This window comes from Typopeltis vanoorti, chromosome 3 (assembly GCF_054136105.1).
Source record: "Typopeltis vanoorti isolate ZY-2024b chromosome 3, IOZ_Tvanoo_1.0, whole genome shotgun sequence".
NCBI lineage: Eukaryota > Metazoa > Arthropoda > Arachnida > Uropygi > Thelyphonidae > Typopeltis > Typopeltis vanoorti.
The window spans coordinates 101,559,183-101,582,966 of NC_143551.1; the positions used below are offsets into that span (position 1 = coordinate 101,559,183).

The 23,784-nt window shown below is 34.7% G+C and overlaps 1 protein-coding gene across 1 annotated transcript in view; it reads right to left on the minus strand.

Annotated features, from left to right (window-relative positions):
• Window positions 1-23,784, minus strand: part of LOC150108428 (histone lysine demethylase PHF8-like) — a 391,806-nt gene that overhangs the window by 36,433 nt on the left and 331,589 nt on the right. Inside the window, exon 19 of the mRNA XM_090415841.1 lies at window positions 14,974-15,115. Within this exon, the coding sequence (XP_090271967.1) occupies window positions 14,974-15,115 (142 nt within the window). The remainder of the gene's footprint in view (window positions 1-14,973; window positions 15,116-23,784) is intronic.

Sequence of the window (23,784 nt, forward strand, 5' to 3'; positions counted from 1 at the left end):
CTGCCTTTCCACATTTCAAACCTCTGATGGCTTTTTCTACTTCAAGTATGGATATGTATTCCTGCCTGCATGCCTGGTCAGTTTTTTTTACCACTGTGCTGTCATCACTGCTTGTTTCATTTAGCAGTTTTTCAAAGTAATTACTCCATACTTCAAGGATATCTTTTTCTCCATTTTTCATGTCACCTTTATCATCTCTACCTCCTTTTACAGCACTCTTTCCTCCATTCCTAAGCTTCTTCAACAACCTCCAGAATATTTTGCCACCTTCTTGATATTTATTTTCTATATTGTTGCCAAAGTCCTCCCATGACTTTTGTTTAGCTAGTTTTACACACTGTTTAGCATTCTTGCATTTGTCTCTGTATTCTCTAAGAGCACAAGCTGACTTATTTGACAGGAACTTTTGATATGCTTTCTTCTTTTCCTTCACTGCTTCTTTAACTTCTTGTGTCCACCAGGGAGTTCTGATTTTTTTTATCCTTGCAGACAACCTCACCACATGTCTCTCTGGCAGAATCAATCAATGTTTTCTTCAGAGTTTCCCACTGGATCTCCAAGGTTTGATTCCTGTTCTCAAACTCTCATTTTTTCTTCAATAATCTTTGTGTATTTTAGTCTACAGTTCACATCTGAGAGCTGCTCAACTTTTATTCGCTTTAAAACTTTTTTACATGTTATTCTTTTCAATATGAAATTCAATTTTATCCTGCTCAAGACTAAATAGTGATCACTTCCAATTTCAAATCCTCTGTACACTCTGGTGTCCTGCACCAGGGAGAAAACATCACTATCAACAATAACATAGTCAATGAGACTTCTCTTATTCCTAGCCTCTTCTCTCCATGTGAATTTGTGCACATTTTTATGTTGGAACATGGTGTTAGTAATAACCAGTCCATGTCCTGAGCAGAAATCCAACAGATATTTGCCATTATTATTAGCTATGCTCTTTTCTCCAAATTTTCCCAAAATATTTTTGTATGTCTCACAATCATTTCCGACTCTACTATTTAGTTCCCCAACAAGGACCAACTTTTCCTTTTTCATTGTGTCAGTTGCTTTTTCTAAAGCCTCAAAAAATTCCTCCACTTCTACCTTAGTAGAACCTTCTGTGGGACCAAAAGGCACAAATAAGTCTCATTGTCCAGTTCCCCATTCTCATATTTGCCCACATTACTCTACTTGAGACTGACTGCCATTCAAGAAGATTAGCCTCGTATTTTGTGTTGAATACTATGGCTACTCCTTCTTTTCCTTGATTGTCATTGCCTGAATATAACATTTTGTATTTATTGCTCAGAAAGATCTCACCAGTTTTGGTCTTTTTTGTTTCAGTCACCCCTATTATGTCGATCTGGTACTTATCTAATTCCTCAGCTAGCTCCATTTCTTTGCCATTCAGGCTCCTTACGTTGATAGTACCGATCTTTAACTCTGGTGATGTTGAGTTGGGGATTCCCTTTAATTAACTACATACAGACTGCTCTACAAGATCCATGTCACATTGGATGAAAAATTGGAATTCAATTAAAGGGAATGCTGATTCCCTTTAATTGAATTCCAAAATATCTGAACCTGCCATAACAACATTCACTATCTATTTCTTTAAACACGTTCTTTTGAAATGCCTATAGTCTCAACAATTTCACACACTTTGACTTACTGGTCATCCAATACCATATCGTGCACTTGATCAATGATTTCTGATAGAGGATTCGAAAAAGTGTTGTTACACTTTTTCGAAGTCGTTCACATGGATCATCTTCAAGGCTGGTACGGTCACGTTTAAACTCAGCAGTCCATTTCTTAATTGTCAAAAATGAAGGAGAAGAGTGCACATAAACTTTTATGAACTTCAAATGAATTTCTTTTGCCATTAAACCTTCTTTTACAAAGAATTTTATAAACAATACTCAATTTTATCCATTTCAAGGGATACAGACAACACTTTTGCTTCAGACAGCTGTATAAAACAAACTACTTGATAGAATCACTTGCAATTTCACATGGATGCTTATGACAGATGTACCAACTTAAGAAAAAAAAAAATCTTGTCGATAGTGTTACCATCTATGGTCGAGGCCAAGAACCTTTCAGACCACCCTCACACACACACACACACACACACACACACTATTAAGTTACATTAAGATGAATTATGACTCATTATTGTGATTCTTCTTTTGAATGTAGTTAATGGTCCGTCTCCCCGACAAGATCCATGTAACACTGGATGAAATATATTGGAGTTTTTAAATAAAATTCTTTATAATTTTTTGCTACATATGTAAACCGTAAAAGTTACTTTATAATGTGTGTGGTAAAATTTGAAGAAAACACTGTGTGTGCCAGGTATATGAAGTTGTCTACAAGGATATAAAAAAAAAATAAGAACTCCATGGTGGATAAAAGAAGCTGAAGCAGTCAATAAAATTAAGAAATCCCATAAAAAATTCAAAATTAATAATGCAGATTGCTCTCAGAAATTGAGATAAAAATGTAGCAAAGATAAGCTAATTGTAAAAGTAACTAAACAAAAGAGAAAAAAAAAGAAATCATGAAGGTAGAGAAATGTTTTTGTGGCTACTAAAAAAAACTCAGTAGAGGAGAAAAAAATGCTATACAAGGAATAGAAAATAATGAGTGTGATATAAAAAAAAATGAAGTGAAGACATTCTTAATGTTTAAGGTTACTTTGAAAAAGTACTGAAAGACATAATACACCATAGAACAAAAGTATACAATATCCAGGAAGATTGCAATAAGAAGTACATATATCAATACTTGAGGCAGAAAAACCTAAAATGTAGAAATGCAGAGTACATGATATTTTATCTGAAATGGTGAAATAAAAAAGTATTGCACTCAGCTACTATGTTACCTAATCCAGGAGACTTAATCACGCAGTTGAATCCCAGGTGATTGAAGTAGAGCATTCACTATATCAATTTATAAGAAAGGGAAATAAATCTGAATGTGAGATATAAAAAAATTTCCTTACTGAGACTTATTGTACTTATGGTCCCAAAGAAGGTTCTACCTAAGGAAAAAATGGAGGAAATTTTTAAGGCATTAGAGAAGGCAGCTGACACAATAAAAAAGTTGGTCTTTGTTGGAGATCTCAACAGCAGAATAGGAAATGATTACTGGACATACAAAAATGTTCTGAAAATTTGGAGAAAAGAGCAAAGCTAATAATAAAGGTAATTGCCTGCTGGATTTCTGTTCAGGACATGATTAATTATCACTAGCACCATGTTCCAACATTAAAAGCAAAAATTCACATGGAGAGAAGATGCAAGAAAAAATGTGATCACGCTTTACTTTTGAGGGATAAAATTAAATTTCAAAATGAAAAGAAGAGTGTGTTAGAAAGTTTTAAAATGAATCAATGCTGAGCAGCTTTTAGAGGTGAACTGTAGACTGAAATGCACAAGCATCAGTGAAGAAAAAATGAAAGAGTTTGAGAACAGGAACCAAACCTTGGAGATTCCATGGCAAACTATGAAGAAAACACTGATTGATTCAGCAAGAGAAGCATGCGGTGGAGTTGTCTGTAAGGACAGAAAAATCTGAAATCCATGGTGAATTAAGGAAGTTAAAGAGGCAGTCAAGGAAAAGAAAAAAGCATATCAAAAGTTCCTGGCAAGAAACTCAGATTGTGCTCTTACAGAATACAGAGAAAATGTAAGAAAGCAAAGCACTGTGTAAAATTAGCTAAACAAGTCATGAGAAGGCTTTGATAAGAACATAAAAAATAAGTATCAGGAAGGTAGCAAAATATTCTGAAGACTATTGAAAGAGCTAAGAGAAAAAAGACTGTAAAAGCAATCAGATATGATAAAGGTGACATGAAAACTGAAGATAAAGATATCCTAGATGTCTGGAGTAATTTCTTTGAAAGTTGCTAAACAAAACAAGCAATGTCAGCACAGTGGTAGAAAAGTAGGCAAAAGCATTACAAACATTAACTGTATCCTGAATGGTGATCCCTACAGAACAAGTAAAACATTTCAGCTATTTAAGGAGAATTTTTAGTGAAGGTGGCAAATTAAATATGGAAACAGACAACAGAATTAGTAAAGCTGGTATGGTGGGAAGTCAACTGAATAAATTTATATGGAATAAGAAAGAAATAGTCAAAATACTAAATTTGCTGTATACAAGACAGTGTTCAAACCAATTTTAATTTATGGATCTGAGAGGTGGGTTAGAAATAAAACACTTGATCAAGACCCCAGATATGGTAATTCTAAGAAAAATTAGTGGAGTGAAGAGATAGCATTAATGGCAGTATCACATTAAAAATGAGGATAATAAGAAAGAACTTGCTATTGTTAGTCTTCAGGAATGTGTAAGTCAAGTTAATTTCAGGTGGTATGGGTCAAACAGAATGGTAGAGGAAAGATTAGCAAAACAAGTGTTCTTTGTCAAGTCGTTAGGAAAAAGACCCAGAAAAAGACCAAGATGTAGATAAATTGATACAGCAAAAAGTGCCTAAAAAGACAGAAATATAAGATCTGATAATGTTGGAGTCTTGACAGATTAATTTGGAGGGAAATTGTTGATCGAAAGTTAGTAACAGTGTAATTTTTTCATGTAGTATTATCATAATTATCCTATATCCCCCCCTGCCCAAAAAAAGGATACATATCAGGAATTTGATGATTTCCTTACTCAGTCTTCCAGGAAAGATTCATTCAAGAATGTAAGTGAAGGTTTCTGTTGTTCAGAAGTTCATAAGGCATATTCCAGTAATTGGACCACATTTTTTTTTTTTTATTAAGCTAAAAGCACAATAAAGAAATAAAACCCAACAGGTTTCGTAAGTCGTTTGACTTACACCTTCAGGCAACTGAAAGTTAAAACAACAAAAAAGAGAAATTAATAGTTCATACTATACAGTTGTAGCCATCTGACTGTTTATAAAATTAAAAAATCAGAATGCAGAGTCAAAGCAGTGCTAAGTTTAAACAATGCTGGATGATGCCACATTCTGTTGTTCATGATAATAATGTCCGACTGTGGTCTGACTGAGGTATATATTTTATCAAAGCTGACCAAACTTGGTGTAGAATTAAACCTTGGTTTTTTATTGCATTGTGTTGGAATTCTAAGCATGTTTTCAGCTTCTTTAAATTTCCTTATGTAACAGTTTTTTTCTATATAAGACATGTTTGTTTTCTGCCAGAGTACATTGTGGCCGGTGGAAGTGGTATGGAAAGCTAGACCTGATTTTTGTTCTCTTCTGTTTTGTATATCCTTTTGGTGTTCGTTCATGCGTATTTCCCCCAGATCTTTCTGTCTGTCCTATGTAGCAGATGCTGCAAGAACAATAAATTTTATAAACGCCTGGTTTTTTTTAAAGGATGATGTGGAGGTTTCGGGGGACATAGAAATCTTGAAATTTTTTCCAGCGGCAGAAAGGCTACTTTGATGTTATGTTTGTTTAGTAATTTAGCCATCTTGTCTGCAACATTATTGATATATGGAAGTGTGATTGCGTTTTTGAAATCTTGTTTCTGTGGGATGCTTGTAGGAGATGTGTGGAAGATTTTTTTTGAGTCTTGGGTTCATAACCATTTTTTTTTTGAGGAACTGTGTTAAATATTCCAATTCTTCATTTCTCTGTTTTTCTGTGTTGGAAATATTATAAGCTCTGTCCCTCAGGCTTTTTATTAGACCTATTTTTTGTGAAGGGTGGTGGTGTGAGGCCGCATTGAGAATGTTTGAACAGAAGCTAAGAAAAATTGTTAAACAACAAGACTGATGAAGAAAAAACTGGATTTAGGTTAAAAAAAAAGGGAGTGAAATGGCCATGTTTTTATTTTATGACAAACAGCAGAGAAACTTTGAGTGCTATCAAGATCTTGAAAAAAGGACAAGGTATCAAGGGAAAACTGTTTAAAATACATACTAAATGTGTAAAATACAAGATCCAACCTTGTACAGAACAATGTGAAAATCCTATTATAAAGAAACAGAACTTTTTCAATCTACTTCAAGCCTTTAATAAACAAGGTGGTGGTTTCACACTATCCAGTAAAATCAGCTAACACATCTTTAGATGAAAAACCTTTTATAAATGTTCCTTGCATCCTAAGACAGGATTAGAATATTTTTTCCTATAAAGTACACATTTCTCACTTCATACAATAGTATTAAATGAAAGAACAGTTAAGAATGTACAGATGCAAGCATTATTATTAATTTTTATTATTACATTTTGTAAGTCGCATCACAGTTGCTAACGGGAAGAAAGTCTAAAGGTCACCGAGAGCGAAGGTCAAGTACAATGAGCTCAGAAAGCACATGGAAAGCAAAAGGAGCCACGAAACAGACCAAATGGCACTGTCTACAATGCCGTGAAAAAATGAAGAACAGAGACCAAAGAAAAGCAACGACGCACATCAAGGTAAGCAGCTTCCTGATCCTAAAATTACAGATAACTTTGATTCATTCAAACTCATGGTTAAAGACTTGCTAAATACACACATGGAACAAATCAAAAAAAAATTTGACAAATATGAACATTACATACAATTTAATAACGTGACCTCTGAAGAAATGTTAGGAACCGTGCGAGAAATAAAGACAAAATTAACGGTAGCGATAAAACACAACACTCAAGCGCGAAAACGAAGAATTGCGGAAAGAGGTAAACACACTTAGGTGGCAAATGGAGCACAAAAAGAGAGAAAAGAGAGAAAAAAAAACTTCAAATTGAGGGAATAACAAAAGAAAAGACAGAAGATTTAAGCAACATAATGCAACTGATTGGCAGCAAAATTGGCATTCAAGTCGCAACCACAGACATCGCCTCTATTAACCAAGGCCAATAAAAAAACAAAGAGAGACCGCCACCAATCATTGCTCGTTTTACCAGCAGAAGTCTGATAGACTCCATTCTTGCAGCAAGCAAGAAAGCAAGGCTGACAACATCAATCCTAACTGACAAGACACTCCCAACACCAATCTATATAAATGAACACTGGATTCCATACTTTAAAAATCTTTCATACCAATAAGGAAGACAAAAAAACCAGAGAAAAGCTACAAGTTCCTGTGGACTAAGGATTCACAGATATTATGAGAAAGAATGAAAACACTCGAGTTTACATAATTGCAAGAGAATCCGACCTACACAGCCTACCAATATAAAACACTAACTCTTCACATCCTTAAGAACAAGATTAGAAATCACTTAAAAACCATATAATGGAGATCTCAAACATAGGAGAACATATCCAGTCAGACAATATATGCTTCAGGGTCTTTGACTCTTTGAAGAAATGGTCAGACAACATCTCCACCAATACCGACTTCATTATTGTACACACAAACATAAGAAGTATAAAAAAAACTGGTTTACATTGATAAAACTGCTCAACTACACCATGACAAACATAGATGTGTGTTAATACTGACCAAAGTTGCAATAAACAACACAGAAATTTACACATGCAACATTAATAATTACCAAACCTACAACTTATGCAGACCAAACAAAAGAGGTGGCATCGTGGCACTTATCAAAGAAAAATACAATGTGACTGAAAAACAAACTCATTTCGAACATGCGGAAACACTAATTTTGGAAATCACAAATAGCCACAAACAGAGTATCAAATACACAATAAAAATAGTATACAGAACCCCCCCCCCCAGATAATAATCAACTCAGTTTTCTTCATGAGTCAGAAGCATGGCGAAGCGGCATCAAACCCCGTACAACACATAAGCTGATCCTAATAGGAGACATTTATATAAATACTCTTGACCACACTTCTTCAACCACTAACACATACCTCGATATACTAAGTCAGTAACATAACCCCTACCATTAACTCCCCAACAAGAGAAGAAATTCTCAACAATTCAACAAAATCATATCAACATACGGGCTCCATCCATACATACACATCACCAGTAGTTAACGTCAAAATTACCTACTCCCCCCCACCATCACAAAAGTCAACAAAACTTGATCATATTAAAGAGCATTGTCAATAACCATGTAAAAATACAGACTGGAATTGCCTACTTAAAATAAATGATCCTGTAACATTATATGAGAATTTCCAACTAAAGTTAACAGAAATATACAAAAAAGCAACAAAGTCTACACAAACGAGGCTACAAATGAGGACAACAATCCATGGATAAATGGTGACATACTAAATAGTATTACTCTAAAAGAAAATCAATGGAATAAACTAAAAAAGTCTCCCAGTAACACACATTTACAAATCTTATACAAAAACACAAGAAATCAACTAACACAAAAATTCGTAGGGCAAAAAGACACTACTACTTCCAAAAATTCATGGAATATAATGGCAATATGAAGCAAACATGGGCTACACTCAACGAATTAGTAACTCAAAAAAAGGAAAACTTCAGCACAACATTTTATTGCAAAAATGTTTTGGTCAGGACACAAACCAATAGGAACTAGCAGACTCATTCAACCATATATTCACAAACAATATCACACAACTCAAAAAAGACAATCTACCAACGATCAACAAAAAACTGTCAACACAAAATCAACAACAAACAATGTATTTTCTGCCCATAACAAAACAGGAACTGAAAGAAGCACTCTTACAACTAAAACCAAAGCCCACTCCAGGAATAGACAAAATAAGACTCACAGACCTTTTAACACACTTTGAACAAATAAATCCAATACTTTTGAGACTCGTGAACATAATATTCGACACTGGCATTATTCCACAACAACTAAAAACTGCAGTAATTACTCCAATTTACAAACATGGTAAAAGAAACGAAACTCAGAACTACAGACCAATAGCTACTCAACCAGTCATTTCAAAAATTTAGAAAAAATAACACACATCAGACTACAGAACTATTTACAGAAGTACATCGTCATCTCACAAAACCAATACAGCTTTCAGAAAACAAAAAGCATCATCACATTATTAGAAGACATTGCCGACACATAAACAAAGCTCTAGACAAAAACAAGTATGCCGTCTTTATACTGCTTGACTTAACCAAAGCATTTGATACACTTGAACATGACATACTACTCACGAAACTATACTCAATAGGTATAAGAGGAGCACTGCATACATGGTTCAGGAACTATCTCTCAAACAGAACACAAGTAACAAAAATAGGTACATGTCACAGTCGGGGTATACAAATAAAACATGGTGTCCCTCAAGGTGCCATATTATCACTCACTCTATTCAACATATACATTAACGATGTTCATAACATGGCCATAAGAAGTCAAATATTTCAGTATGCAGATAATACTGCACTACTAGCAATCCACACAGACATCAACACAGCTCTCTCCAAAGCACAACAAGACCTAAATGAAATCACAACATACTTCTACCAAAACACAATTGTAATCAATGGCACCAAAACAAAGATGTTGATAATACATAACCCAAGAATCATGCGCCCCACACCACTATTGATATACTGTCACACACACCGCTGCATTAACAACAAAAAACCTGCCAATGTCCCGAAATCAAACCGGTAACACATGCAAAATACCTTGGTCTCTACATAGATTGCCATCTTAAATGGACAAAACATATAGAATACTAAACTCTGGATCATCGCAGCAAAACTCTTCCAAGTAAAAGACATTATTCCATCTAACATAAAAAAACTCCTATATCACGGTATCTGCAAATCCCTACTCAGATATGGTATAACAGTCTATGCAAGCACATCAAACAGCCATCTAACAAAATTAGAAATATTACATAGGAAAATTGTGTCAACAGTGATTTGGACACCAATATCCGACCACACAGAATCCTGAGCATTAAAAATCTGAAACACTACATAACATTAATAAGGAATTACTTCAACATCATCTATCGAAACAACAGACACACATATCGTATAACACGACCTACAACAACTCATACGGTTCTTTTGTGAGATCACATCAGATACCCACGCTACTCAACAACCTACCAAGAAATTTAAAACACATAGATAACTACAGAACATTAAAACACAAACTCTGGAAAATATACTAACAAAGTTAATATACCATTAACACTAATATACACATCACAAATCACCAGCATCCAATGCCTACATCCTATTCATAAACAGTAACAACAACATAAATGGTGAAGGCTAATCCCACTCTCTTCATAAAAGTTAACCCAAGCTTTGAAGCAGGTGGGATTAATCTGCCTCACTCATCCACACGTAATCCTCATAATCAAAATAATGAATAATTTTTGAATAATGGATAATATTCAAATTATGTTACAAAATAGTCAGTACGGTGTATAATAATAATGAAGATGCAGATATAAAAAAAAAAGTATATGAATTTGTATCCAAAGAAAACAACATTGAAAAGAAATAATAAACTGCATACAGTATAATGTATAGAGCATCAAGTGTAATATTCATTAATTATAAATATATAAATACTCTGTATGATTAAAATAGAAAAATTATTATTTTATACATTTGGTTACACATGCAAAAAAAAAAAAAAAAAAAAAAAAAAAATAATAATAATAATAATAATAATAATATATATATATAGGTATATAGCTGTAATAATCATATGTAATTTATCTGAGATATTATCATATTATTATTATTATTATCCATTATTCAAAAATTCTGTGGAATCTTCATTGTTAATATTAGAAGAACACGTGTTATAAATATATATGCAAAAAAGTATTATCATCAAAATTTTAATTGAAATACAATGCAAAATATGAATCACATATGCAGTACTCAGTGCTGAATTTTGAAAATTACAAGCTGGAATGTCATCAAAGACGATTATTGTAATTGCATAAAAAAGATTTCAGAAATCAATATAATTTTTATAATCTTTAAATTTTGTAATTTCTCTAATTTATAATGTAATTATTATATGTATGCAAACAAAGTAAAGTGTTAAAAATTATTATTATTACCTAAGACCTCCAGGGAGTCCATGACTGCTTGGAGGTCTTAGGTAATAATAATAATAATAATAATGTTTGCATCTGTACATTCTTGACTTCTTTCATTTCATACTATTGTATGAAGTGAGAAACGTGTACTGTATAGGAAAAAATTGGTGTATGAATCCCATCTAGGATACAAGTAACATTTATAAAAGGATTTTCAACTAAGAACTTATTGAGGAAGGCTATAAATCATCCAAACCAGCTGTTATACCTTGCCTTAAATTCATTCACACTACATGTCCTCACTACCCCTAAAAGCAAATTATTCCACTCACTCACTGCTTTGTGAGAGAAAAACCTAGCTTCTACCTCTTTCTCGACTGTGAACAAACTTAACTTCCATGTGAATGCCCTCATGTTCTCTCCCCACCTTCCATATAACAACAAATTATATCAGATGCTATCCTATAATACCCATTCAAAAGTTTATAGACCTCTATCATATCACTTCCTTTTCTCCTGTTAACCAGAGTCTATAATCCACATACTCGCAATCTGTCCTCATAATCTAAATCCCATAATCTTTGTAACTCTTCTTTACACAGCTTCTTTATCCCCTTGGAATCCAGGAGACCAAAGCTGCACATAATAATCTTGGTGTGGTTTTATCAAAGCCTTATAAAGAGGCAAAATGACTTCCTTATCCTTACATGTCAAAGTGTTCATTTTTCACATCGCAATTATCCTCTGAATTGTATTTGCAACTTTTGCTATGGACTTTTAAACTTCAAATTCCTATCCACCAATGCGCCAAGATCCTTTGCCTCATCAGTTTCTTGTAGCATAACCCTGCTAATATAATATGCCACTGGAAATCTCATCATGCCAAAGTGTGCATAACTTTACACTTGAAACATTAAACTATGAGCCATTTTCGTTTGCCTAAAGTTCCAGCCTATTCAAATCATTTTGTAAGTGCTGAATATCAGTAGCATCCCCGATTACCCTGCCTATCTTCACAACATTGGCAAACAATTGCGCATTGTGTGTTAGATCCTGCCTGAGGTACACCAGTCAACCATTCCCCTGATCCAAGTCAAGAGTTTATATTCCAATCCCATATTCTCCAGTTTATGCAACAGCCTATCGTGTGGTATCCTATTAAATGCTTTAGAAAAATCCAACATTATCATAGCGTATCCATTCCCTTCATTCAACTCAGCCATAGCATTGTTATAAAATATGAGCAAATTGCTAAATCATGACCTTCCTTTAGTAAACCTATGTACTCCTTGCAGAGTATAGCTTTGTTGTCTACCCATTGTATGCGAGTTCTTACCAACTTCTCTAAAATCTTCACTACCACACCAGATATACTGATAGGTTGGTAGCCAGACAAGTTAGTTTTTGTAGCACTCTTGTACAATGGAACTATCATACATTCCTTCCATTCTTGTGGTATCATTCCTGAGGTGAGACTTACAAACACGTGAAAGGCAGAGCAAATTTGGACAAACATTCCTTCAGCAAATGAGCTGATTTTTCATCTGTCCCTATAGACAAATTCTTATCCAGGTTATGCAACAGCTTTTCAACCTCATTTTTATGAACCTCTAACTCTTCATCCAATGTAGCAATGGCACTGTGCAACATGTTACATACACATGGTTGACATATCTTAGCAAAGTGAGCACTCATTAATCGAATAATCTCATTAGCTTCCGACACTTGAGTACCATCTACATTCAATAAAGTTATTCTTTCACATTCATTCTTTCTTTTGCTTGCAGCATAATGATAAAATTCTTTTGAATCGCCTTTAGCTTGCATGGCCAATTTCTTCTCCCTGATTTAGCTTTCTGAAAATGCTCGTAATTTTTCTGGCCTGAGCCTTTATATATTTCATAACTCTTCTCACTTTTCTTCTCATGATATTCTTTCAACATCTTCTTCTTCTTCTTCTTGTGGATCTCTTGCTTAATAAGGTTGCACATCCATTTCACTCCCAACCTATTTATTCGCAAGGATACATTCAGAAACTGCCTCATTTAAGCAGTTTTTCAAAGATTCCCATGCATTGCTGACATTTTTCCCATTCAGTAAATGATACCATGCAACCAAAGAATAGTATTCTTATTCTCCTAAGCTGATCATAATTTCCAGCTTTGTAGTTCAGCATGTAACCTGTTCTAATCGAAGCATGAACACAATCAGATAATTTCCAAGTAAGCACAGCATGATCACTGTCACCAACATGATAAAACAGCCATATTCTTAACAAAGACCTCTTCTGACACTATGAGCAAATCCAACACTCTTTGACCTTGAGTACCCTCTTTCACATGCTGCTTGAGAAAGTTGTCTTGCAACAATTTTCTTATCATGAGATTTCTCTTTTACTCAATCAATGTTTAGAAAATTAAAGTCACCCATAATGATCGCTCATTTGGTACCCATGCAACTAACTAACTTGCCAGGTTTGTAGCAACACTCCACCATTTATTTCATTCTGTCAATCCCCACCTTACACCTAATATCATTAGTAATATCTCCTCCTCCTCTCCTATCTCTTCTGTCATTGCTAAAAATAGTATACCCATTACACTCGCTCCCAGTTACCATATCTGATTCTGATAGCCAGGTTTCACTAATGCCAATAATCTTAGGCCACATCACATTCAATAAAGCAACGAAGAACTCAACCCCTTTATTTCTGATGCTCTTGGCATTTGTGTATAGACTTAATAAATTACCACCTAGTCCATTCTTATAATTAGATATGCAATCTATTTGGTCTTGTTCTAGAACTTTCTCTTTTCCCTCCCTAGACATACTCAAAAGGTCCGAACTCAAAGCATATTTTTCCACCCCTTTGCCATGTACATAACCATGTTCAACGACATTCATATTTTTATCACGTTTGCACGAACTTTCACACACATTTTTCGTATTCCTCCCTTGATGATCTAGTTTCCCTGACACTCTGCATTAGGTGTCATACGAAGAAGTAATTTTTCCATGCTCCTAATGCCAAATAAGTTTAAGTGCAGCCATCCCTCTTATACAAGTCATTTCTGCCATCACACTTCCCCCACACACATTTAAAAACTTGCATCCATTTTTTTCGACACAGCCAGCGCTTAAAATCATTTGCTATCATCGCCCACCTTCTTAACTCTGTACTTGTCATGTCTGGGTAGCAACCCTACAAATTTTACTCTTTCACATTTCCTTCTTGCTTCTTCCAACAGACTTTTCATATCTTCTCTCATACTATATTTGTTACTACTTAAATTATTAGTACCTATCAGAATTAAGTTTTAAATTTTACTTTTTTTTTTTTTTCCCAATTACTTTTGTCACATTTTTAATTTTCAACCATGGGAAACTAGAAGTGGTGACTCCCTCAGCAAGCGCAAATTTTAAGATTGAATCACCATACCACATCACCTCTTTTTTTCTTAGATTTTAAATGACTTACCTTGTAGTTATGATTACCAAGTCCAGTGCTTTCCTTCCTGTTCTTGTCGTGATCCTTTTTCTTATCCTGTCTAAGTTTAAACATTTTTCCATTTTCTAACTCTCTTGTCGATTTTCTAACAATTTCTTTTAATCAAGATATTTTTACTGTCAACTTATCCTCAGATAAATTATCATCATCACCGCAGCAGCACTTTTGTTCATCAGGAAAAACGCTCACCTCAGTAGCAACAACTTCAGCTTTAGACAGTTGTGTTGAGTTTTCGCCATTCTTAAGAGTAGTAAAAACTAATAATATTTCTGCAATTATGTTATAAAATGCTGTAGTACAATAATTACACTAAAAAAAAAAAAAACTACAATATACTAAAAATACACAATTAAATCTATGAAAACACTTAATAAATCAACAAAAATCACAGATCTTTCAGGAACTTTCTAACAGCACGTGTTTTCACCAGATAGCCTCGAACCCAAATTTTTATAATTCTGAGAATAGATGTCTAGGAAAAAAATGGAGATAAAATTTTAAAGTTCTCACTTAGAAAAAAAAAATCCTTACTTTTACTTAAGGAAATATCTATTGGATATTGTCTTTTCAATACATTCCCACTAGAAGTAGACGGCCCTGGTTGAGGCTCTAAAAATCCCTCTTTAGATTTTGTCTGCATAGGTTTTTTCCTATGATACTGCCGTTTAGGAGGCTAAAAAAGAAATAAATAAAGAACATTTGTTATATAAATGAATTTCACAGAATGCACAAACTTAGATAAGAATAGAGATATGCGTTTATTTACTTTACACTGTGACCAGTTTTTTTTAGTGAGAGAAGAACAAAAGATAGAAATTATAATAAAAATGTAATGTTGAGTTTATAAAAGCAGGTGAAAGATTTATTGAAGAATAGGCTTTATTTGCAAGACAGTGGCAAAAAATGCTTGTCTTCTTCACAAAGGTAAATAAATTTCAGGAAAAGGATATAAAATTTAGATATGCTATTAAAGTAATAGCAATATCACATTAGCACTATATACAAGCATATTTCATAATTTTTAGGCATGTTATCTTCTCTCTGATGAAAATCAAAAGAGGATAATAAATATGGCTGCTCCTTAGTTATCCCCAAAATTCCAAGAAATATTATTAAACATCTAAATGAATTATATTATTTCCATATTTGCCTTTGCCTTTGTATTCAGTGTTTAAAATAATGTTGTGCCCTAAAGATACTATTACTATAGTAAAAAATATTGACAATAAATTACATCTTATTTATTTCACATGTATGTTGTTTTTAATTTGTAAGTTCTAAGATGAAGACACATGTGAATTGAAACACAATGAAAGATAAAATATTTAAATGTTGCATATGTACATTTCCAGAAGTACTGATAGCCATTAATAACCTTAGTTTTACGATACAACTTTTGTTTGCTGTCTATTCAGATGTTTATCCTTGGCAAGGTATTTATTATTATTATTTTTTTAAGAACAGTGACTAACTGCAACTAGTTCATTTAGTGACTAACAAACTCTTCAAAGCTGAGAGTCCTTTAAATGGAATATAGATTACACCTAGATTTTTTCCCCTTACTCGCGTTAGCTGATATTTTTTTTTTTTTTTTTTTAAAGTACCACAAAAATTATGGATAACATTACTTCACAGTTTACTTGTGAAACTACAGTAGTCCTGCCCCTTATCCATGGGGGGGGGATATGTTCGAAGACACCCTGCGAATAGTATCGAGTCCTAAATATACTATATGTTTTTTTCTATACATACATACCTATGATAAAGTTTAATTTATAAATTAGGCACAGTAAGAGATTAACAACAATAACTAATAATAAAATAGAACAATTATAACACTATACTGCAATAAAAGTTATCTGAATGTGAATGGAATCTTAGCAATCTCAGCATACATTTTATTTATTTATTTATTTATTATTTGTTGAAGTCGAGAATTTTCACCTTTTTCACTTAAAAGGAAGCACTTTATGGCTTCTCTTTGGCATATCCGAATTGCCAGCATCACTACACTTGCGCTTTGGGAACATTATTAAGTACAATAAGAGTTACTTGAACACACAAGCACTGTGATGCCACACAGTCGATTTGATAACTGAGAACTACTTAGACCGGCGCACAATTTAAAACTTAGGAATTGTCTATTACTAAAAGAAAGAGCCATACAGTTTCATTTTGGTAATGTAAAATTACATAGGCAAAGTGAATATAAGATCCAACATTATTTCAAATGCCAAATGTTTAGAGAATCTATGAAAGTTTCATAAGTTGACCTGAGAGCTTATGAGAATACAATCCTCGGCATCCCTGTGTTTGCCTTAGCTAAGGCAACTTGGGGATGACGAGCATTGTATTCTCGTAAGCTCTAAGGTCAACTTATGAAACTTTCATAAATTCTATAAACGTTCCACTTTGAAATAATGTTGCATCTAATATACACTTTGCTATGTAATTATAAATTGTTTATTTCTGGAATTTTCCATTTAATATTTTCGGATTGGAATTGACCATGGATAGTGTTACGTTACTGGTTTCCTATAAACTCATTACTATTATTTCTACTGGGCCAACTAAGAATAAATCTCTCAACTATCTGGGGCCTGTTTCCCTTTTCGAACTCTGACGATATTTGTTTGTTTCAGCTGCGCCAGTCAGAGCTTAAGGACAGAAAATTCTTGTCCAAAGAAACCTTCCCAGAGTTCAAGTGTTAAAAGAATTAAGTAACTTAAAATAATCTTAGCATATAGTCATGGCCTAAATGCTCTTAGCTTCCTTTATATTCCCCTTGTGCATAGATCCGTAGTTGTAGCTTAAAATAATCTTAGCATACAGTCATGGCCTAAATGCTCTTGGCTTCCTTTATATTCCCCTTGTGCATTGATCCGTAGTTTGAGTGGTAAAATCAGTCTCATGCTCAGACAAAACTCAGGCTTGCACAGAAAAACACGTTTATTAAATGGTCAAAGAGATTATAATTAAGTTTAACATGTCAAAGGCAAATCATTTATATCATTACTAAATCACTAGTTAAGAAAATAAGAAATTTTCAACCTACAAGCATGAGCATGCTATTCACATTCCATAGGTAAATTAAGTTCACACATAGCACAAAACATAAGTTCAATTTCTAAACCAAATTTTCTGTCATTTAACTCCTTCACGTTAGATTAGGAACTGCACAATGTTAAGTTCTCAGACTACAAGTTCAATACAGTCAATAAGTCATTACACATGGTCACTATAAAGTTCTCTTTCCTCTTAGTCAAAATCTTGTTCCTTCCTTCATCTAAAGCTAATTATTACATAGAAAAAAAAAAGGTTTCAGTACATTACCACCTTGATGTGGTGATGTCGTGATTCTTTTGTCCGTCCTTTGTGAGGGGGATACCTTTCTGCTACAGTAGGTTGCCGCCACGCGGAAATCACGTGCTTGTCACGAATTGGGTATTTTTCTTTGCTGGACACACACATGGGCCATCGGTAAAGGTTTTACCGATGGCCCGAATTTTGAGAACTGCTCATCTCGCATATAGCTTTGTCCGACTTGCGTCAGTTAGCAATGGAAAAAAGGTTGCAGCTCGTCGTCGTCAAGTTTCCTTCCGGTCATCAGCATCGATGGTCCGCACGAGAAACAGGAACAGGCAAAAAAAAGGGGATCTCAAACACACGTGAACTCACTTTTATCCTCCTCCTTCATAGCGCCCTCTTTCCACCTTCGAATCTTATCCATGGCGCGCCTTCCTATTTGCTCTTACGAAGTGGCATCACACCTCTGCTCCTCAATGAGCGCTCTTTCATTGAATGTGAGTTCCGTTCGCTTTCCACAAACGCCCCTGCCTCGGGTTTTATGTCATAGGCGGTGGTCATCTAGAAACCTTTGGCTTCTGTTAGCACTTGGATACACATTCTTGTATAGAGCACAATTTAACATTCAAGCTTTAAACAATATATTTATGTTTCGACATGCAAATTTTTATTTTTATTTTTTAAAGAAAATGTGACATGTTCTCTCATATAATATGCTTACTTTGTTAACAGTACAAGTATTTTGTTACTTAGTGTTGTGTTTTAGTTAAATCCTGAATGAATGATTCTTTTCTTGAAAGAGTCCTCATTCAGGATCTAACAAAGGCCCCCTTTTTTTTCAAAAAATTTCTCCCCAAGTTTTAGTTTTCCTTCTTTTCTCTTCAAATGACTCTTCCATTTTGTCTGGGCCTTAAATCAAACTTTCGCCTGGGTCACGATGCATTCTCTGAGTCCTCAGCAATTACTTGGCACACGTAAACAGCTTTGTTTTGCTCATTCTGCCTTTTTTGAAATGTACGAGTGACACTGACAAGGTCATCTTCTGCTGCCCCTTCGTAGGTGTTATTGTGATTTGCTTATTATCTGACTCCTCGACTTCATCGGTATTTCTAGTATCAGGTTTCTCATTCTCCTGTGATGAGGCAATCTCATTAGATCTTGACTGAGTGCCAGCCATGTGTTTCTCCCTTTCCTTAGTCAATTCAGCATTCACTATGCACTGAGGCTTGTTGTTCAGAGAGATGCCTCCCTTACCTTGATCTCTAGAGTTCTGATTCATTATAGTAAAATTCTTTCTTCCAAGGCATCTCTTTTCTCTGGAATAGTCGCATGAGAAACCATACTTTCTCAAGAAATCCTTTCCTAGAATCAACTCTATTTGAGAGAGTGAGTTCTTGGGTATAACCAAGAAGTTATGCCATGCATAAAAGCCAAACTCCGGCAGTCCCACTCTTAGTCTTACTAATTTAGTGGCATGAGTTGTGGAGGGGGGGATATCTCTAAAAGTCTGATGGGTTTTCTCAGCCGTTTAATTCTTCCATTTACACAGGGCTCCAGTTCCTTGAGATACCTCTCAGAGATTATGTAAGCTTGGGAACCAGTGTCAATGAGTGCCTTGAAATCCTTTCCGCACATTCTTGCATTTACTGCCATTCCAGGGAAGTGTCTTTTGCCCTGTTGCCCGCAGTTTTTCAAACGGTCTAGCACAAATGTGTGACGTTGTTTCGGGTAGATACCTTGTTCTTGAGCTTCCAGGTGTAACAAAACAGTCTCAGGCAATATGCCCTACTTTGTTGCAATTGTAGCAGCTAGGAATTTCTCGTCGGTAACCTCTTATACCCTCTCCGTCCAAGGACAATGGAGAGTTCGTTCCACACTTGGCAGACATTTCTGTCAACTTCTTCATCATGGAATCTATTCTCTCTCGCATTGGTTGTTGTAACCTTTCTACCTCTCTATGAATAATCTTTGTTATTTTATCTTCTTGAAAAGCAGGAGATTCTTGATCCTTGGGAGGACCCAATGTCAATTGACTGATGACAGAATCAAGATGCTCTATAAGCGGCTGTTATAACTACTCCACCTCCTGCCTGACTAAGAAGCGAACCTCGCTAAAATCACAGGCACCAACCGCAACACTACAAACTGACTCAGTTTTATTTCCTTCATTACCTCTCTGCACTTTCTGCTTCTCCTTCCTTTCCAATTCTTCCTTAACAGGATTGGGATCCTTAATAGTATCTCTACTTTCTTTAATGACATTAACTGGGCCAACCATGGCTGCCGGACAAATATCCCCAAGCAGCTGTTTATCTTTTACTGCTTCATAACAACTCTTCAGACTGGTTATCCCTTTCCCAAATGCTGTTTCCCTCAGTTCCTGCCTTAAATCAATTCTAAAATGATGAAAAACAGCCCAATCTAAGTGATGTTTCTCCTTGTCGGACACACTCATGGTACTAGCAAGGGTGAGCAGCCTGTTATAAAAATCAGAGCCACTTTCCTTTTCCTTTTGTACCATCCTTTGAAGTTTCCAGAGGCTAGGTTCTACATTTTTCGCTCTTGAAAATTGGAAAATGAGGATTTGCCAAAACCTCTGGTAATCCAAAGTTTCCTTTAGGATTGGCGAAGAGTAAAAGAAGCTTTTTGCTCTTCCAACTAGCTTACTGCAAAGCAGGATAAACAGTTGGAAGTCACTCCATTGCCTGATCCTCCTAAGCTCTTCTATATAATCAAAGAATGCCCTCATATCATCTGTGTCTTCTCCGGAGAACTGAGAAAAGATCTGTCGGGGATTTATGGTCTTAAAGAATTCTGAGTCATTTAACTCGGAGCTACATGGAAGAGACATACCTGTACTTTTAGCTTATACTATTACACAAAAGTCAGTTTTCAAAGTTCCCTTTCCAATATTTCCTGATTGCTGTGCATGAGACTAAGACCAACTCACTGTGCTTGATCCAATTCCTTTATTTTATGGATTAAACACATCCTACTAGCTGCGCCATTGTAATGTCATTGGTTTCCTATAAATTCACTACTATTATTTCTCCTGTGCCAACTAAGAATAAATCTTTAAACTATCTCTCTGAGGCCTGTTTCCCTTTTCGAACTCTGACGATATTTGTTTGTTTTTGCTGCGCCAATCATAGCTTTAGGGCAGAAAATTCTTGTCCAAAGAAACCTTCCCGGAGTTCAAGTGTTACCTAACCTTGTTAAAAGAATTCAGTAGCTTAAAATAATCTTAGCATACACTAATGGCATAATTCTCTTAGCTTCCTTTATATTCCCCTTGTGCATAGATCCGTAGTTTAATGAGTGGTAAAATCAGTCTCATGCTCAGACAAAACTCAGGCTTGCACAGAAAAACATGTTTATTAAATGGTCAAAGAGATTACAATTAAGTTTAACATGTCAAAGGCAAATCATTTATATCATTACTAAATCACTAGTTAAGAAAATAAGAAATTTTCAACCTACAAGCATGCTATTCACATTCCATAGGTAAATTAAGTTCACACATAGCACAAAACATAAGTTCAATTTCTAAACCAAATTTTCTGTCATTTGACTCCTTCACGTTAGATTAGGAACCACACAATGTTAAGTTCCCAGACTACCAGTCCAATACAGTCAATAAGTCATTGCACATGGTCACTATAAAGCAGTGGTGTCCAAAGTGTGGTATGCGTATCCCCCCTGGGGTATGCGAGTCGATACGTGGGGGTACATCAAAAAAAAGTTTTATATTGATAGGAAAAAAATTAAGTAATTAATTAAAGATAAAGAATATTACTTTCCTTCATCAATTAAACATATATTGAATACAGACAAAGACATTATAAAGATCCTGTAACTTAAATTTGCGAGTAGCACACATTGGGTGACTTTGCACACACAATCGTCCATGGCAAAACTGTCATGTTTTTTAAAACTAGGGAGTAAATCTCTTACTTCTTATCATTGCCACTGTTCGTAGAGCATCCTAGTGTTGACAAGCCCGACTAGAGAAGGACAATTGCTTAGTTATCCTGCTATCTACAGATGACACCACTATTGTATTAATTATTTGACTATTAGTAGTAAGTTTAACGATTTTTTAGTATATATATTGTTTCTGTGCAATTCCAACGCCTTTTTGTGCTTACTTTTACGTTTTCACTAGAAATAGTGAATTAATATTATCAAAAGTGCTTACATTTTTTAAAAGTGTTTGATATTATCAATAGTAAATGAATTATATTTAAATTTTAGAAATTAACCCTCACAAAATGGATAATTGGTTAAAAAAATTTCCAACAAAGAAACCACGAATTGAAGTTAATTATGATAGTATTTCTACATCAGACAAACAACAAGGAAAAGATAGGATTGATTCTTTTATTCAAACAAGTTCGTTATCAGTCAAATTAAGTGATAAAAACATTAATCAACCTTGCCTAAGAAAGTTCGAAATTATCAAGAAGACTACATGAAATGTGGATTTACATCGACGATAGTCAACAACCTACATCGTCCTACATGGAAGTATGAAACAATCATTATTAGTAAGACACTTAAAAACTAAACATCCTGACATGAACAAATCTTTACAATTCTTTGAACGATGTTTAAAGACTCAATCCAACTTAAAAAAATTCACTAAAATTAACGATAAATATTTGAAGGCATCTCTTGAGGTTGCATTCTTAATTGCAAAAGACCAAAAGCCACTTGTACTCCCAACCGCCATAAAAATGGTAGAAATAATCCATGGAAACGAATATGCAGATAAACTAAAATGTATTCCCTTATCAGCAAATACTATTGGTAGACGTATAGAAATCATTGCAGATAATTTAAAGAAGCAACGTATCGCAGTATCAGAAGCCATCAAACCAGAATTTCAAGAAATTATGAAAGAAATGCAAGGCCATTGTTCACATTAAATATTGTAATAAATATGTTTGTAAGCTGTTAATAATAAAAATAATGTGTAAAAATATCTAGCGTTTTTTAATTATTATATGATGATACAAGGCATATTTCCTCTTTATAATACTTATTACAATAGATTTTTGCTCAATCAATTGGGGGTACGCGTTATTTATTTTTTCTGTCTTGAGGGTATGCGATCAAAAACGTTTGGAGACCACTGCTATAAAGTTCTCTTTCCTCCTAGTCAAAATCTTGTTCCTTCCTTCGTCTAAAGCTAATTATTACATAGAAAAAAAAGGTTTCAGTACATTACCACCTTGCCATGATTCTTTCGTCCGTCCTTTGCGAGGGGATACCTTTCTGCTACAGTAGGTTGCCGCCACGTGGAAATCACATGCTTGTCACGAATTGGGTATTTTTCTTTGCTGGACACACGCACATCTCATGGGTTGCTGTCGTTAGCTAGACTGGCATCAAAGGGAATCCTTTGCTGTCTCACATTGGTAAAACCTTTACCGATGGCCCGAATTTTGAGAACTGCTGTCATCTCGCGTATATCCTTGTCCGACTCGCGTCAGTCAGCAACGGAAAAAAGGTTGCAGCTTGTTGTCGTCAAGCTTCCTTCCGGTCATCAGCATCACTGGTCCGCATGAGAAACAGGAATAGGCAAAAAAAAAGGGCTCTCTCAAACACGCATGAACTTGCTTTTATCATCCTTCATAGCACCCTCTTTCTGCCTTCGAATCTTATCCACGGCACCTTCCTATTCGCTCTTTTCACGGAATGCGAGTTCCATTCGCTTTCCAGGAATGCCTCGGCATAGGTCATCTAGCAACCTTTGGACTTTTGTTAGCACTTAGATACATGTTCTTGTATAGAGCACAATTTAACATTCATGCTTTAAACAATATATTTATGTTTAGATATGCAAATATTTTTAATTTTTTCATTTTCTAAAGAAAATGTGACATGTTTTCTTATATAATATGCTTACTTCACTAACAGTACAAGTATTTTCTTACTTAGTGTTGTGTTTTAGTTAAATCCTGAATGAATGATTCTTTTCTTGAAAGAGTCCTCATTCAGGATCTAACAATAGCGAATCTGCAGTTAAAGGGG